The sequence below is a fragment of the Plecotus auritus genome (genome assembly GCF_963455305.1).
Source record: "Plecotus auritus genome assembly, chromosome: 2".
Taxonomy (NCBI): domain Eukaryota; kingdom Metazoa; phylum Chordata; class Mammalia; order Chiroptera; family Vespertilionidae; genus Plecotus; species Plecotus auritus.
In genome coordinates this window covers 168298895-168313588 of record NC_137771.1, presented here as the reverse complement: position 1 = coordinate 168313588, position 14694 = coordinate 168298895, and the positions used below count along the sequence as shown (strand labels likewise).

Genomic DNA, 14694 nt, shown 5'->3' with positions numbered 1-14694 from the left:
ATTAGTGCACGGGTGGGGTCCATCTGCCCCGATCTGATGGGAGCCGATCGGGGGTGGGGCCGGCAGGGGGTCTAATGCTGGAAGCTATAGCTTTCCCACAGTTGGATCTAATTATACTTTAAGGATGGCCAAAAGAAAACCCATAACAGAACTGTTTTGCATTTCACATGCCATGAGATAAAGTTGTTTATGTGTTGTTTTCAAACGTATATCAAGATAAATGATGGCCCTTTAATGATTTTTGCATTCTTCCTGGGGCTCTATCCTCAGTTTCCCAATATGATCTTCATGACTGTTTATTTAAAAGGTTTTCGGTTTTTTAATGTGCTTACCCTTCACTGTTGCTCCTGGCAGCCTGCAGATCCTCTTTTATGCCCCATTTAAAGAGAGATTGAAAGCTCACCTAATCTGCAAGGCACTGCAATTTCACAAAATCCCCACCCAGCCTCTCTACATTCCTCAGCAAAGGGCTGCCATCCCGTTAATACTTAGGTCACCCTTTTGGCTAACTGGGAAGTTCTCCTGGGGCTGCCTTCCCTGGAGGGAGAATTCCACACCTTGGCTGCAGTATCAGCAGAGCCCTCTGGAGACTCTGGTTGGGGACAGAAGGGACTGATAATTATTTTCTTGTGCTTACACTAAATGTACATGCACCAGGGAGCCAGGCAGTGATTTAGGGTGTTGGGGGCCGATCCGGGTGGGGGCCACCTAGGGGGAGGGGCCATGGGCAGTTGGCAGCTGGCCTCGCCCCCGATCGGGGTGTTGGGGGCCAATCGGGGGCCAGGATGGCCAGGTGGGGTGGGGTGGGGGAGACACTCGTGGCCCAGATCAGGCTGGTTGGCTTCCGCAGTGCGTGTCATAGCCACCGGTTGGTCTGGTCATTCTGGTTGCTCTGCCATAACAGTCGCTGGGCTTTTGTATATATACTAGTGACCCGGTGCATGAAATTCGTGCACATTAAAAGGGGATTAATTAGAGGAAATAATTTAATATTGCTATTTGCCCTTTCTCTATAATAGAAGTGTCAGAGATGAAAGAAAATTAGTAAAATGTATATGAAAATCTTCCTCCTGTCAGAGTCTGGGGCACACCATGGGACTCAGAGTCAAGTTCCCGCCCACCCACATGCACCTCAAAATCACTTGAGACCCAGACCCGGCTGCCCGCCCTCCCCCCCCCCCACATTGGGCTAGATCCAGACCTGGCCAGTCCCACCCTTGTCAAGCCCTGCCAGGCAGGGGGCATAGCCTCAGGTCTCCTGGCCCAGCGCCAGGACGGGGGGCATGGCCTGAGGTCCCCCAGCCCAGATCAGGGCAGGGGGCATGCCTTGAGGTCCTCCATCAAGCCCCGCCAGGTAGGGGACATGGCCTGAGATCCGCTATCAAGCCCCACTGGGAGGGGGGCATGGCCTGAGGTCCCCATCAAGCCCCTCCAGGCAGGGGTGTGTGGCCTCAGTTCCCCCGGGCCAGCACCGGGAGGGGCCTGAGTTCCCCCGACCCAGCACTGGGGGTGCACCTTGAGGTCCCCCATCAAGCCCTGCTGGGTGGGGGGCACGGCCTGAGGTCCCCTGTCAAGCCCAGCCAGGCAGGGGGTGCAGCTTCAGGTTCCCTGGCCCGGTGTTGGGGTGGGGGGTGCGGCCTGAGGTCCCCTGTCAAGCTCTGCCAGGCAGGGGGGTGCGTTCTGATGTCCCCCGGCCTGGTGCCATGGTGGGGGGAGCAGCCTGAGGTCCCCCAGCCTAGCACCAGGACAGGAAGTGCACCTTGAGGTCCCCCGTCAAGCCCTGCAGGGTGGGGGGTGTGGCCTCAGGTCCCCTGGCCTGGCACTGGGGCGGGGGGCCTGGCCTGAGGTCCCCTGTCAAGCCCTGCCAGGTGGGGGGCACGGTCTGAGGTCCCCTGTCAAGCCCCATGGGGGCAGGGGAGGGCGTAGCCTCAGGTCCCTGCTGATTGCTCGTTAAGGCTCCTTATGGGAACTTGGCCTCAGCTGTGGGTGCAGCCATCTTTGTGATGGAGTGATGGTCAATTAGCATATTCCCTCTTTATTAGATAGGATAGATGCTAAGAAGGCAAATAATCCAATAAAATAAAGGTCAAAGATTTGAACAGACACTTCACAAAAGAAGATAGATGAATGACCACATCAAATGTTATCATTTGTTAGTCATCAGGGAAAAGAAAATTAAAACCACAAAGAGATACTATTACAAAAACAACAAGAGCCCTGGCTGGTTTGGCTCAGTGGATTGAGCATAGGCCTAGGGACTGAAGGGTCCCAGGTTCAATTCTGGTGGAGAGCACATGCCCCAGTTGCAGGCTCTCTCTCCAGTGGGTGGGCGTGCAGGAGGCAGCTGATCAATGATTCTCTCTCATTATTGATGTTTCTATCTCTCCCTCTCCCTTCCTTTCTGAAATCAATAAAAATATTTTTTTAAAAACACAAGAAAAATGACTAAAATTAGAAATATTATATCTCTTTAACATTGCTGTTAGAATTGTGAAATGGTATTACCACTTTGGAAATTAGTATGGTCCGTTCATACAAAGTTAAACATAAACTAAGCCATTTGATCCTGCAATTCCACTATTGGGTATTTGCCCAAGAAAAATGAAAACATATGTCCAAAGACTTGTTAATGTAAAAACATTCAAACCGGTAAAGAATTTTTGTGAATTTATTTGAGCCAAACTGTCGACAATTGTCAGGAAGCAGTATCTCAATGGATTGGGATAATGCTCCAGAGAATGGCGGTTTTTCATCCGTTTTTATACATTGCAATCAAAGGACGTGATGTAGGTAGGTTACATGAAATCCATTGGTGATAGATTAGAGAGGCGGGAGAAAGAAAAGGCGGGGGCAGGAGGGGGACCTCTGGGATTGGATAAAATGTAAAATGATAGGTACATACTTAGGTGGGTGCACAATAGTTAACAGTCAATAATTAACCTGATAACAATACAATAAAGGAATTTGTGGTATCTGTCCTGGTGCTCAGACACATTTGGTTGTGCCCCAAGGGGGTCTGGAAAAAGGGAAGTTACAAGTTACCCAGAGATTTTAAGGATTTGTTATCATAGATGCAAAAAGACAGATAGGCTCAGTTAAGTAAAGGTTGACCTTGTCAGGGAAGATACCAGCCTAGGACGTAACTGCCCACCATAACTGCTTTTAGTTAAAGTTTAATTTCATACCATCCTTTGTGGTTACGTTAGGTCTCTGAGTTTGCAAGACTGCCATGCAGGTCTCCCCTGAGCTTGTCAGGTTAGCATGTGTCCCCTTTCGTCCACAGACTTGAACATGAATGTTGTAGTAGTTTTATTCATAACAGCCCAAGATTGGGAACAGTCCAAATGCCTATCAACATGACTATGAATAAACAGATTTTGGTATATCTCTGCGATGTAATAATACTTAGCAAAAGAAGGCAGACACAATGAAAACATACAGTATAATTCAATCTTTTATGAATTTCAAGAACATAAAAACTATAATATCCTATATTATAAAAGCCTAATATGCTAAGTGTCCAGTCGTCTTGTCAGCCGTTCAACCAATCAAAGCGTGATATGCTAATGATATGCTAAGGCCGCTCAACCGCTTGCTATGATGTGCACTGACCACCAGGGGACAGACAGTCGATCAGTTGACCAGTCGCTATGACCTGCACTGACCACCAGGAGGCAGACGCTCCAACCAGTAGGTTAGCTTGCTGCTGGGGTCTGGCCGATCGGGACTGAGCGGGACACGTCAGATACACTCTGGAGCCCGCTTGCGGTTCCTCCCCGGCTGGCAACCTCCCGCGTTTCTCCCCAACCCCGATTGTGCACTGGTGGGGTTTCTCTGCCTGGCCTGCGCCCTCTTACAATCCGGGCTGAGGGACCCCCTCCCCTGAGTGCATGAATTTTGTGCACTGGGCCTCTAGTAGTGTCATAAAGCACATCAGTGAGTTAGTGAGGCTGATAATGGGGATCTGACTAGAAGGTGATTAAATGTTTTGTTTTTAGTGTTTGTTAAAGGAGTATATACATTTGTTAATATACATCAACTAGAGACCCCATACATGAAATTCGTGCATGGGGGGGAGGGTCCCTCAGCCTGGCCTGCACCCTTTCCCAATCCTGGGATCGGGCCTAAACCGGCAGTCGGACATCCCTCTTGCAATCCAGGACCGCCGACTCCTAACTGCTCGCCTGCCTGCCTGATTGCCCCTAACTGCTTGCCTGCCTGCCTGATCACCCCTAACTGCCTCTGCCTCAGCCCTCGCCTCTATGTCTTCATCCAGAAGGATGTCCGGAATGACGTCTGGAAGGTTGTTTAGCTGTCTGGTCTAATTAGCATATTATGCTTTTATTATTATAGATCATTCACCTGAAATGGGTGCCGTTTACTGTATGTAGATTATATCTCAGAATTCATTGTTGTTGTTTTTATTTATTTATTTTTTAAAATATATTTTTATTGATTTCAGAGAGGAAGGAAGAGGGAGAGAGAAATAGGAACATCAAGGATGAGAGAGAATCATTGATCGGCTGCCTCTTGCATGCCCCACACTGGGAATCCAGCTGCAACCCAGGCATGTGCCCTGACCCAAATTGAACTGTGACCTCCTGGTTCATAGGTTGATGCTCAGCCACTGAGCCATGCCCAGACAGGCTCATTGATTTTTGTTTGTTTGTTTTCATTGTTGTTGTTTTTTAAGTAGTTCTTTCAGTCTCTGAATATTAGAAGGCCTCCTCAGAGTCAGGTAAGAGAAATTGTAGAGCTTTCTTAAATCTCATCCTCTAATTTCTCTTCACTCAACAAAATCACAGCAATTCCTAAGGAGAAAGGCTAAGAGCATGATTGCTTTCTGAACTTTCATACTAGTGGTCACATATCACAACAGCTGTACTTGGCAGGGCAGGGTTTTCTCTTCTTCCTATCACTCACTTTCCTCAAATGTTTCTCCTGTGTCAGTTACACAACAGAAATCCTCAAACGAGGAGTTTCAATTGGGAAACATTAGTATTTATTACTCAGGATGAGCAGAGCTATGAGAAAGCAGAGATTGCATATATGAATAAAGTTAGATAAGCATAGTCTCTATACTTTTGGTATATTTCTCTGTATTGAAACTATTGAATGAAATTAAGAATGACTTCAGTTGTACTCATTTTTTTTTCTTTGTAGGGATTAATCATTTCATGAAAGAGACAGTGAAGAATTGTAAAAGAGATGGGTTTGTTCAGACCATTTTGGGAAGGCGTAGGTATTTACCAGGAATCAAAGACAACAACCCTTATCATAAAGCTCACGTATGTTGAAATTCTCTGGATTTTTAACTTAAAATTTCAATGACATATACTTTTGGTTTTAATTTATCTTTGTTGTTGAAGGTATTACAGATGTCCCCCTTGACCCCTCAATCACTCCCTCCACCACGCCCCCCGCCAGGCCTTCACCACACTATTATCTGTGTTCATGGGTTGTGCATATATGCATATAAGTTCTTTGGTTAATCTCTCCCCACCTACCCACCCGCACCTTCCCCCTGATCGACATATACTTTTCAACAAAGACAACTGCTGCTAATGTAGGATCACTAGTATATTAATTGGGTCTTGTGTTTCATTAAGGATTTCTGAAGTGACGGCACCTGCCAGTCTTTGGGAGGCTACTGTAAATGTCGGCTCACGTTTATAATACTTCATTTAAAGATGTTTTAGTAAGCTACTTATTTATTAGCTTTGGTAATAAGTTATAAATAAACTTAATTCTTATATTTACTATTTGTTCTGTGTTACCTACTGTATGCATATCACACCAGATTGCCAATGCCTTCAGAGATTAACATCAGTCATTAACATCAGTACAAATATTTATTGATAATATTTGTTCAAATTATGAATAAAATCTCTTCCTGAAGTCATTAGGATTCATAAAAGCATTCTATGTATCTGAGCATTTAAGCTTCTATTTTAGTCCAGATCTTTCTATTTTATCAGTCTTTTATATTATTGTAGTGCTTTCCTTGATCTGTTGAAGAAAGCTTTCTCTACCCCAACATCAAGAAAATATTCTCTAGAAATTTTTGTTTTGCCTTTTACATTTATATCTACAATCAATCAGGAATTGATTTTCATGTTGTTAGAGATTGAGGGTCAGGGTCCCACTGCTCTGTGGTGCCACTTCTGCTACAAATCAAATAATATGGATGTTTCTGTTTCTGTACACATTATTTTGGTCTGTTGTATTTGCTTATCCTTTAGACAGTGCCACACTGCCTTAGATATGCTGCTTTGTAAGATGTCTTGATATATGGCAAAGTTTTCTTACCTTGTTTTTTTCTTCCTCAAATATTTGCCTATTCTTGGTTCTTTGCATTTCCATATAAATTGTAGAAGCAGGTTGTAAATTTCCACATAAATACAGAATCCTGTTGGAATTTTTTTTTTTTTTGCGACTGTCTTGATTCATAGATGAAGATAGGATTAATGGACATGGACATATTTATAAATTTGAGTTTTCAATCCATGAATGTGATCTATTTGTTCATTTATTTATGTCTTTAAGTCTTGTTAAATTCTCTCAATAACATTGTGTAGTTTTGGGGAAGAGGTTGTGTATGTTTCTTATTAGATTTACAGCTAGGTATTTGAAAAGTCTTATTGCTGTTGCAAAGGCATCTTTTTGTTTTTATTATTCTTTTCCTTCCGTTTTACATTTTCTAACGTGGCTGCTCACACATAGAAATATAATTGTTTTTATTGTTGCTCTTTTGTCTAGAAACCTTGCAAATATTACATATTAGTTCTAATAATTTACCTATAGATAGTTTTAAATATTCTATCTACACAGTTATTATCTGAAAAAAAAAAAACCCCAAAACACACACACATAATTTCAGCTTTTCCAGTTTTTATCAGTCAGGTGGTTGGTTCTAATGACCTGTTCTCCCATGATCAGAAACCTGTATTTTTTATGTACTGGTATATGAAAAGCCCTGGTCATACAGGGACTTGGAATATGGGATACAAAGCTAAGATTGCCAAGTTTTCTTATTTTGGAAGAGAATCAAGGAAGTACAATACCATGAGAATGAAGTATATGTTTTAGTCATAGTTTTTCACAACCCCAAAATTTCAGTGGCTTATATAATAAACAGTTTTATTTTAAATTCACGTTATAGTTTGGCTCTGGGTTGACTGTGGTTCTGCTCCATATGTTCTTCACTCTGGAATCCAGAACAAAGATAATGCTATATATTATATAGCGGAAGAATCCGCTCTCGGGGACAGGCCTCTCTGTGACAGTGTTGGATAGTTTTTAAACCTTACATACGCTGCACGTCAGTTTTACTCACAGTTCATTGGCCAAAACAAGTCAAGGCCATCCTTTTAGGGTGAAGAACACTTTAAATTACATGGCAATAGGCGGGTCTGTGTAACTTCAGGGAGAAAAGCAGCAAGTAGTAACAATAACACAGCAGACTCACCGAAGTTTCAACCGGGAAGGAGTCACTAGGACGCTGAAATTCAGTCACGATTTAAACAGTGACTACTGATTGAGTTTAGAGTGGATTCATCAACATTTGGCAAAAGAAGAGTAAATTTTTTAAAAAGTCTATCTCTTTAGAAGGTATTTAATGCACTAGGACAGTGGTTGGCAAACGGCGGCTCGTGAGCCACATGCGGCTCTTTGGCCCCTTGAGTGTGGCTCTTCCACAAAATACCACGTGCGGGTGCACACGTACAGTGCAATTGAAACTTCGTGGCCCATGCGCAGAAGTCGGTTTTCGGCCTGGGTGGGTCTATTTTGAATAAGTGGCGTTAGAACACTCAAGTGGCCAAAGAGCCGCATGTGGCTTGCGAGCCGCGGTTTGCCGTCCACTGCACTAGGAGTTAAGTGTACCCAGGAGACAGGGAACTAGAGAACACCTCTCAAGTTACATAGATCCCTCCTGCAAGGAGACTCTCTCCATTTTCTGAGAACTTTTGGGACAACAGGAACGATATTCATGGATAGGTTATACTTTGGATATTAACCCAGACCTCATCCCTACTGCCCCAGGATGATCACTTTTAGCTGTTATGGCTGCCTGCCAAGAAGCTCATGGCAGCAATAGTTTCAGAGGCATTCTAACTTAACACCTAGGGAGCTACGATCTGCATTTTCACTAACACCTAAGGATTAGTCCTAGCAGCCCATAAAAAGCTCTGTTTCATACCCAAGGGCTGCAGACCTGCTGGGGGCAAACTACATGCAACCAAGAGGCCACAGATATGGGGGATGTACTTGAAACATTCTAACTCACATCACAAAGAATGACATTCTACTATGTCTATTTAGGATTAATATGAGTTATTTTGAAGTATAGATTCTTTAGAGTAAAATTTAGAACAGCTGTAAGATTGATGATATATGTTTATAAAATAAAATAAATTTGAGCTATTAAGTATATTTTAAGTGTGGTACAGTTTTGGGTTCCTGACTGTTGAATATTTCTAAACAGAAGCAATCTGACCTTCTGTTTATCATGAGGATGACAGCCCCAAGTCTAGAGCCCTGATCATTGCAGTTATTGTTCTTAGATGCTGCTTAATTGTTGATTTCCTGGGTTACATCTTGGTCCAGATTTACAGTCTGGTTGCAGATGTAAGCACTGATCTGGGTGCTAAAAGCAGGTATGAAACCATGTTGTGTATCTGACAGAGAGCCTGTTATTATTTTTTATAGGCTGAGCGTCAGGCTATCAATACAACAGTCCAAGGTTCGGCAGCTGATATTGTGAAAATAGCCACAGTTAACATTCAGAAGCAATTAGAGACCTTCCAGTCAATCTTCAAATCCCATGGTCATCGGGAGGTTATGCTCCAAGGTGACAGAACAGGTTTGTTCATAAGTGAGGCCCTGCTATAGCATGGTGAGATTAATTGCATCAGGAATGAAAAGGAGATGTATTTTATATATTACTAGAGGCCTGGTGCATGAAATTTGTGCAGGGGGGTGTGTGTCCCTCAGCCCAGCCTGCACCCTCTCCAATCTGGGACCCCTGGAGGGATGTCTGACTGGAATCGGGCCTAAACAGGCAGTCGGACATCCCTCTCACAATCCAGGACTGCTGGCTCCCAACCACTCGCCTGCCTGCCTGCCTGATTGCCCTAACTGCTTCTGCCTGACAGCCTGATCGACGCCTAACTGCTCCTTTGCTGGCCCGATTGCCCCTAACTGCCCTCCCCTGCCAGCCTGGTCACCCCTAACTGCCCTCCCCTGCTGGCCTGGTCACCCCTAACTGTCCTCCCCTGCAGGCCCGGTCACCCCTAACTGCCCTCCCCTGCAGGCCTGGTCCCCCCAACTGCCCTCCCCTGCAGGCCTGGTCTCCCCCAACTGCCCTCCTCTGCCGGCCTGGTCACCCCCAATTGCCCTCCTCTGCCAACCCGGTTCCTCCCACTGCCCTCCCCTGCAGGCCATCTTGTGGTGGCCATCTTGTGTCCACATAGGGGCAACCATCTTTGATTACATGGGGGCAGCCATCTTGTGTGTTGGAGTGATGGTCAATTTGAATATTACTCTTTTATTAGATAGGATTTCTCAGCAGTTCTTCAACATTTTGGTCTCAATTTGTCTTTATACCCTTAGAATTATTAAGAATCCAAAGACCCTTTATTTATGTGGGCTATATCTACTAAATTGCATTTCTAAATTTCTTTAAAAGATAATGCTATATATTATATTATATATGTTGATTATTTCATAATCCAGTATTACTTAAAGCTCAATGAATAATAAAAAAAATTATGAGGAAAAAAAAGAGATCAACGTAATAAACTACATCCAAGTTTCCTGTTGGTGAATTTACTTGGTGTAAAAGCAAACTACTGAGACTTCAGATAAAAATGTATATTTAGTCATTTCCATATTAAATGGTAAGCACTGTAAAAAAAAAAAAGAAAAGAAAAGAAAGAAAAGAACCTCTGTATGTTGTTAAGAAAATACTTTGACTTTGCAGATGCTTTGAAAGGGTCTCAGCGATCCACTGTGGTCCTCAGAGCACAACAGAAGAGCATGTTGATTTTACCTACTCATGACCGTTCTTGTTCTCTAAAGTCTGGGAATATACACTAAACTGACCTCCTTATCACATATATTTCTTTGCCAATATTGTCATCTTTTCTTACTGTTGTTCTCAAAATATTTTCCTTAAGTTCTCTCCTTATTGCTTGGATAGATTATTTTTTGTTTTAACAAGTACATAGAACTTTCCCTTCTCTCTTTGTCTCATGTCCATCCTTCTGCTTTAAATACCATTTCACGGTCACTGAGATTGTCAAACTATGATTGCAGCCATGTTTAAATTTTCCTGGAAAGAAGTTAAGAAGGTTTCAGGCATAAAGGGGAAGAATAAAGTGCTTGAGATAGGGCAGAAAAGGTATAGATCAGTTCTTGACGATGAATTTGCTACTTCTAGAAGAGATATATAAATATATTATAGAGAATAATACAGCCAGTTACATAAAAAGATGTTCACTTATACATAAAAATACATAGATATAAAAAAACTATTTGCCCATCAAATTAGGATTTTTAATTTAATTGTCTTTAATGCCCCCCAAAATATGTAAGGCTGATCATTCAACGTTTTGTGTGTGGGAGTATGTATGTTGGCAAACACACACACACACACACAGAGAAAATATTTGGGTAATAACACTGTACTACGTGCTTTGAAGGGTTTAGAAATAAAAGTTATCAACCTATGTTAAAATTTAAGGAAAGGAAGAGAAGATAGGACTCTTGACTGAAATGTTTGCACAACTCTCCACAGCAGAGTGATGCAGTGTCAAAGTGAGGATGTAGACATTAACAACCTTTAGAATGAGTGGAAGGCAAAGTAGATATGTCACTGAGCATGACTTCATGGTGTCGTGCTGGGTGAACAGTAGTAGTAGGTCAGGGGGATCAAAGGGAGCCGAACCTGAGGAAACAGACCACACAGGGAACAGGAGGATCATGCATTCTGGGTCAGAAGCCAAGTACCCAAGGGAAATGAAGAGGACAGAGGTGTGGTGATCAGAAAGCAGAAAAGCTAAAGCTTCCGGACAGCCAATGCTGTGAGATAAGTGGGGCCCAGTGGGGCGCATCAGATGTCAGCCAAACTGGCAAACAGATGCACAGCCTTTGCAGCCTGGTGTGAAGCAGCCTGCCATGGCCTCATCTGCATTTGTTCTCCTACCTTTGAGAGCCACCTCTGGGGAAAGGTGGGCTGCAGATAGTGACAGCTAATGAATGCGGAGGGAAGCACCGGGTATTGAAGGAGATGGTATGCTGCTTGTGCTGTCTGGAAGGGTAAATAGGAAATTGAATGGTAGAAAGGAAGGACTGCTGTGAGATAAGGGCAAACAAAGGCAGTTGCTCTAAAGGTATTAATGTTGAACCTTATTTTAGTGATCAGAGGAGCATAATCTATACCACCAGGCCAAGCTGGTTAGGAAATAGTAACTAAGTCTAGTATAAGTGATTTATAACCATTTTTGGAGTTATGGGTTTTATAGATCATCTCCCCAGAAAAATGTAGACATAGACTCTAACATCCAATGTCAAGGAATTCACACACACTTTGAAGTCCTCATTTGGACCCGAGATTTAGAGTTACTTGTCTAGAGTATGGGGTCCAATTGGGGAGGCACCAGTTCTACCATAGTGACACTTCTGGCCATAAAACGACAGCAGGAAGTGTCCTTCTTAGAAAACACTGCCTAATGACACTGCCTAATACCAGTTCACATTGCTGGAGCAGGTATCAGGCCCCATACTGCTCTGGTGTTTTTACTCAGAGAAGCTGTAGTGGGGACTCCATGGAAGGAGAAGATGTACATGAGAAATAAATTAAACCCGAGTTTGGAACAGATTTCTTCAAACTTCATTTACTGGCTTCTTTGTTAGACTCCTCCTTTCTGGGAGGAAGTTGATGGGGATTTAGTTTACCTGATAGTTGGGCTAGGTAGCAGCCAGTAAGTATTTAGTTTCCATAGTTCTAAATCTTATGTGTTTTAATCTCTTCATTAAAATTTCCCTAAGTTTCTCAAGATCTCTAAAAAAAAAAAAAATTATCCTGTGGCAAAATGACATACTTATCAGTTTGCTACTTTTTTTCATGGGGTAGGATTGTTACCAAAGAGAAAACTGCAAGGGATGTTCCGTCCAATCAGAGGAGGCTTCTTCATCCTTCAACTCCATGATGAACTCTTATATGAAGTGGCAGAAGAGGATGTGGTTCAGGTATTTTTACAGTGTTTTCCATTTTCCATTCTATAGAACGTTCGGGCACTGTATGGGTCAGGCTAAGATGCATGAGGTTTCTGGAACCCTTCCCCAGCCCTAGGTGGCTCCATAAATGTTGGGTCCTTAAGGGTAGAGAAAGAACTAAGAGTGCACAGTGTGATACTATTGTTAAAGAAATTCCTGGTGCAGGGATGTTTTTGTCTGGGAGAAGTGAGGTGAGAATCTGGATCCTTGTCCTGAGGGTTTCAAAGCTCTGAGCATTCTAGCTGAAACTGGCAGAGCTCCTGCTGGTCAGTGCAGACTTGGGATGCCTGGCTCTTCCGAAGTCACTTCCCAGCAGCAGTGAAGAGCTCCAGTCTGGCCTGTTGCCTCAGTGGGTAGGGTGGGAAACATTCTTTGATTAGGCAGAGAGTTTGTTAACCTCTTTTTTATCCCCCCACCCCCACCCCTAGGTTGCTCAGATTGTCAAGAATGAAATGGAAAATGCCTTAAAACTTTCTGTGAAACTGAAAGTGAAAGTGAAAATAGGTGCCAGCTGGGGAGAGCTGAAGGACTTTGATGTGTGAACATACAGCTGGTTAAGGCCTCCGGAGAGGGAAGCCTGCGCAGGTACCATTACCTGGAAGGAGCAGAGATTACCCTTTCACCTACTTCATGAAAACAGAAACCCTCAAGTCCTGATGGACTCGGGACGGTAATTTTATATGGGAGTTTCAAAATGTGTATGAGAGTTTATTCTCTGTAGTTCAGTGACGATATTCACTCTCAAAGAGTATCTGTGAAATTGCCTTTTATAATTTACTGTGGCTCTAAACAGGTTCGGCACACAAGCTCAAAATATGCACTTAGCACTTTGGGTCCTCACCTGTCTGGATGAGCCTGAGAAAGATGGAACCGCTGCCTCAGGGGTATTTCCAGCCCTTCCAGGACTCAGACAATTGTGATACAGACAGGAGCCCCAGGCACATAAGGATCTGATTTCACATATGACACCAGGGTTAGGCCTTGTGTGTGACTTTTCTCCAATATCAATTTAAGACTACTGAAGTAGTATTTTTAAATAGCATTGGCTAATAACGAATTTTATAAAGTGGTAAGACTTGATATGGATGCAGTCAAGGAACTGGATTTTCATAAAATGCTATTTTTTCTTCCTTTCTTTTCCTCCGTTCATGCAATGAATGTGTTTGCAGCACTTAGGTATAAAACAAGCTCCACCTCTTGAAGAGATATCCTGTCCTGTCAGAGCAGATGTCTGTATTGCAGGTTAATATAATATGGCCAGGCAGGAAAAACCCTCTTGTCAGCTTCTTAGTATGTGTCTGCGTTTGTGGCATTGTTAGAATCCCCACCCTGTAAGATTGTACTTTAATAATCCCAGTCAGAGGTGTATAACTGACCATTTTATGTTAAAATAAAATGTATTTATGAGAAACTTCTTATCAGCAATTCAGTTTTTAAATTGTGTTTGGTCTAAGAGTATCAGGAACCAGTATCCCATATTTACTTATTCTGTAGTTTACTAAACTCTATAAACATAGGAAATGTGAATTATATCCTCAATCAGTTATCAAAAGAGCTTTTTTATGTTTATTAATCAGAAATTTTTAAAAAGACAGTTGCTTTATAAACAAAGTGTGATACACTGTCAGTAATTGGATATTAGTGCACAAGAGCCTCAGACATGTATTTTTTGGGGGAAGCGGGACTGGGCAGAAGATGGCAGAGGTAAGAGGGAAGTTCTGTCATTTTTTCTTAAGGTTTCCATATTCACCTATACCCGTGGTCGGCAAACTGCGGCTCGCGAGCCACATGCGGCTCTTTGGCTTCTTGAGTGTGGCTCTTCCACAAAATACCACGGCCTGGGCGAGTCTATTTTGAAGAAGTGGCATTAGAAGAAGTTTAAGTTTAAAAAATTTGGCTCTCAAAAGAAATTTCCGTTGTTGTACTGTTGATATTTGGCTCTGTTGACTAATGAGTTTGCCGACCACTGACCTATACCATGTTTTTTCAGAGAGACAAGCTATAGTGCTGTCAGTATTCTGGTGGCCTTGAGATCCAGCCCAAGAGAAAGGTCAATCTATTTGCCTATGAGTGTTCTTCAAATATGGGTGCAGACATATAGGTCACTTCCACCTCGTGTTCTACAGCCATGGCCCTGCATGTGCATGTGTAGTCACATGCATCTTCTTTATTTTTGGTTAATCCTCACCTGAGGATATTTTTCCATTGATTTTTTTTAGAGAGAATGGAAGGGAAGGAGAGAGACAGAGAGAGAGAGAAACATCAGTGTGAGAGAGATATGTCAATTGTTTGCCTCCTGCATGCACCCTGACCTGGGCCAGGGATCGAGCCTGCAACAGAGGTATGTGCCCTTGACTGGAATTGAACCTGAGACCTTTCAGTCCGTGGGCCAATGCTCTCTCCACCGAGCTAAAC

General features: G+C 43.1%; 1 protein-coding gene across 1 annotated transcript in view; it reads left to right on the top strand.

The window, feature by feature from the left end:
* Positions 1–13693, top strand: part of POLQ (DNA polymerase theta) — a 120680-nt gene extending 106987 nt beyond the window's left edge. Inside the window, exons 27-30 of the mRNA XM_080658448.1 lie at positions 5164–5288; positions 8710–8863; positions 12137–12252; positions 12708–13693. Coding sequence (XP_080514574.1) covers positions 5164–5288; positions 8710–8863; positions 12137–12252; positions 12708–12821 — 509 coding nt within the window. The 3' untranslated portion in view covers positions 12822–13693. The remainder of the gene's footprint in view (positions 1–5163; positions 5289–8709; positions 8864–12136; positions 12253–12707) is intronic.
* The last annotated feature ends 1001 nt before the right edge of the window (positions 13694–14694 follow it).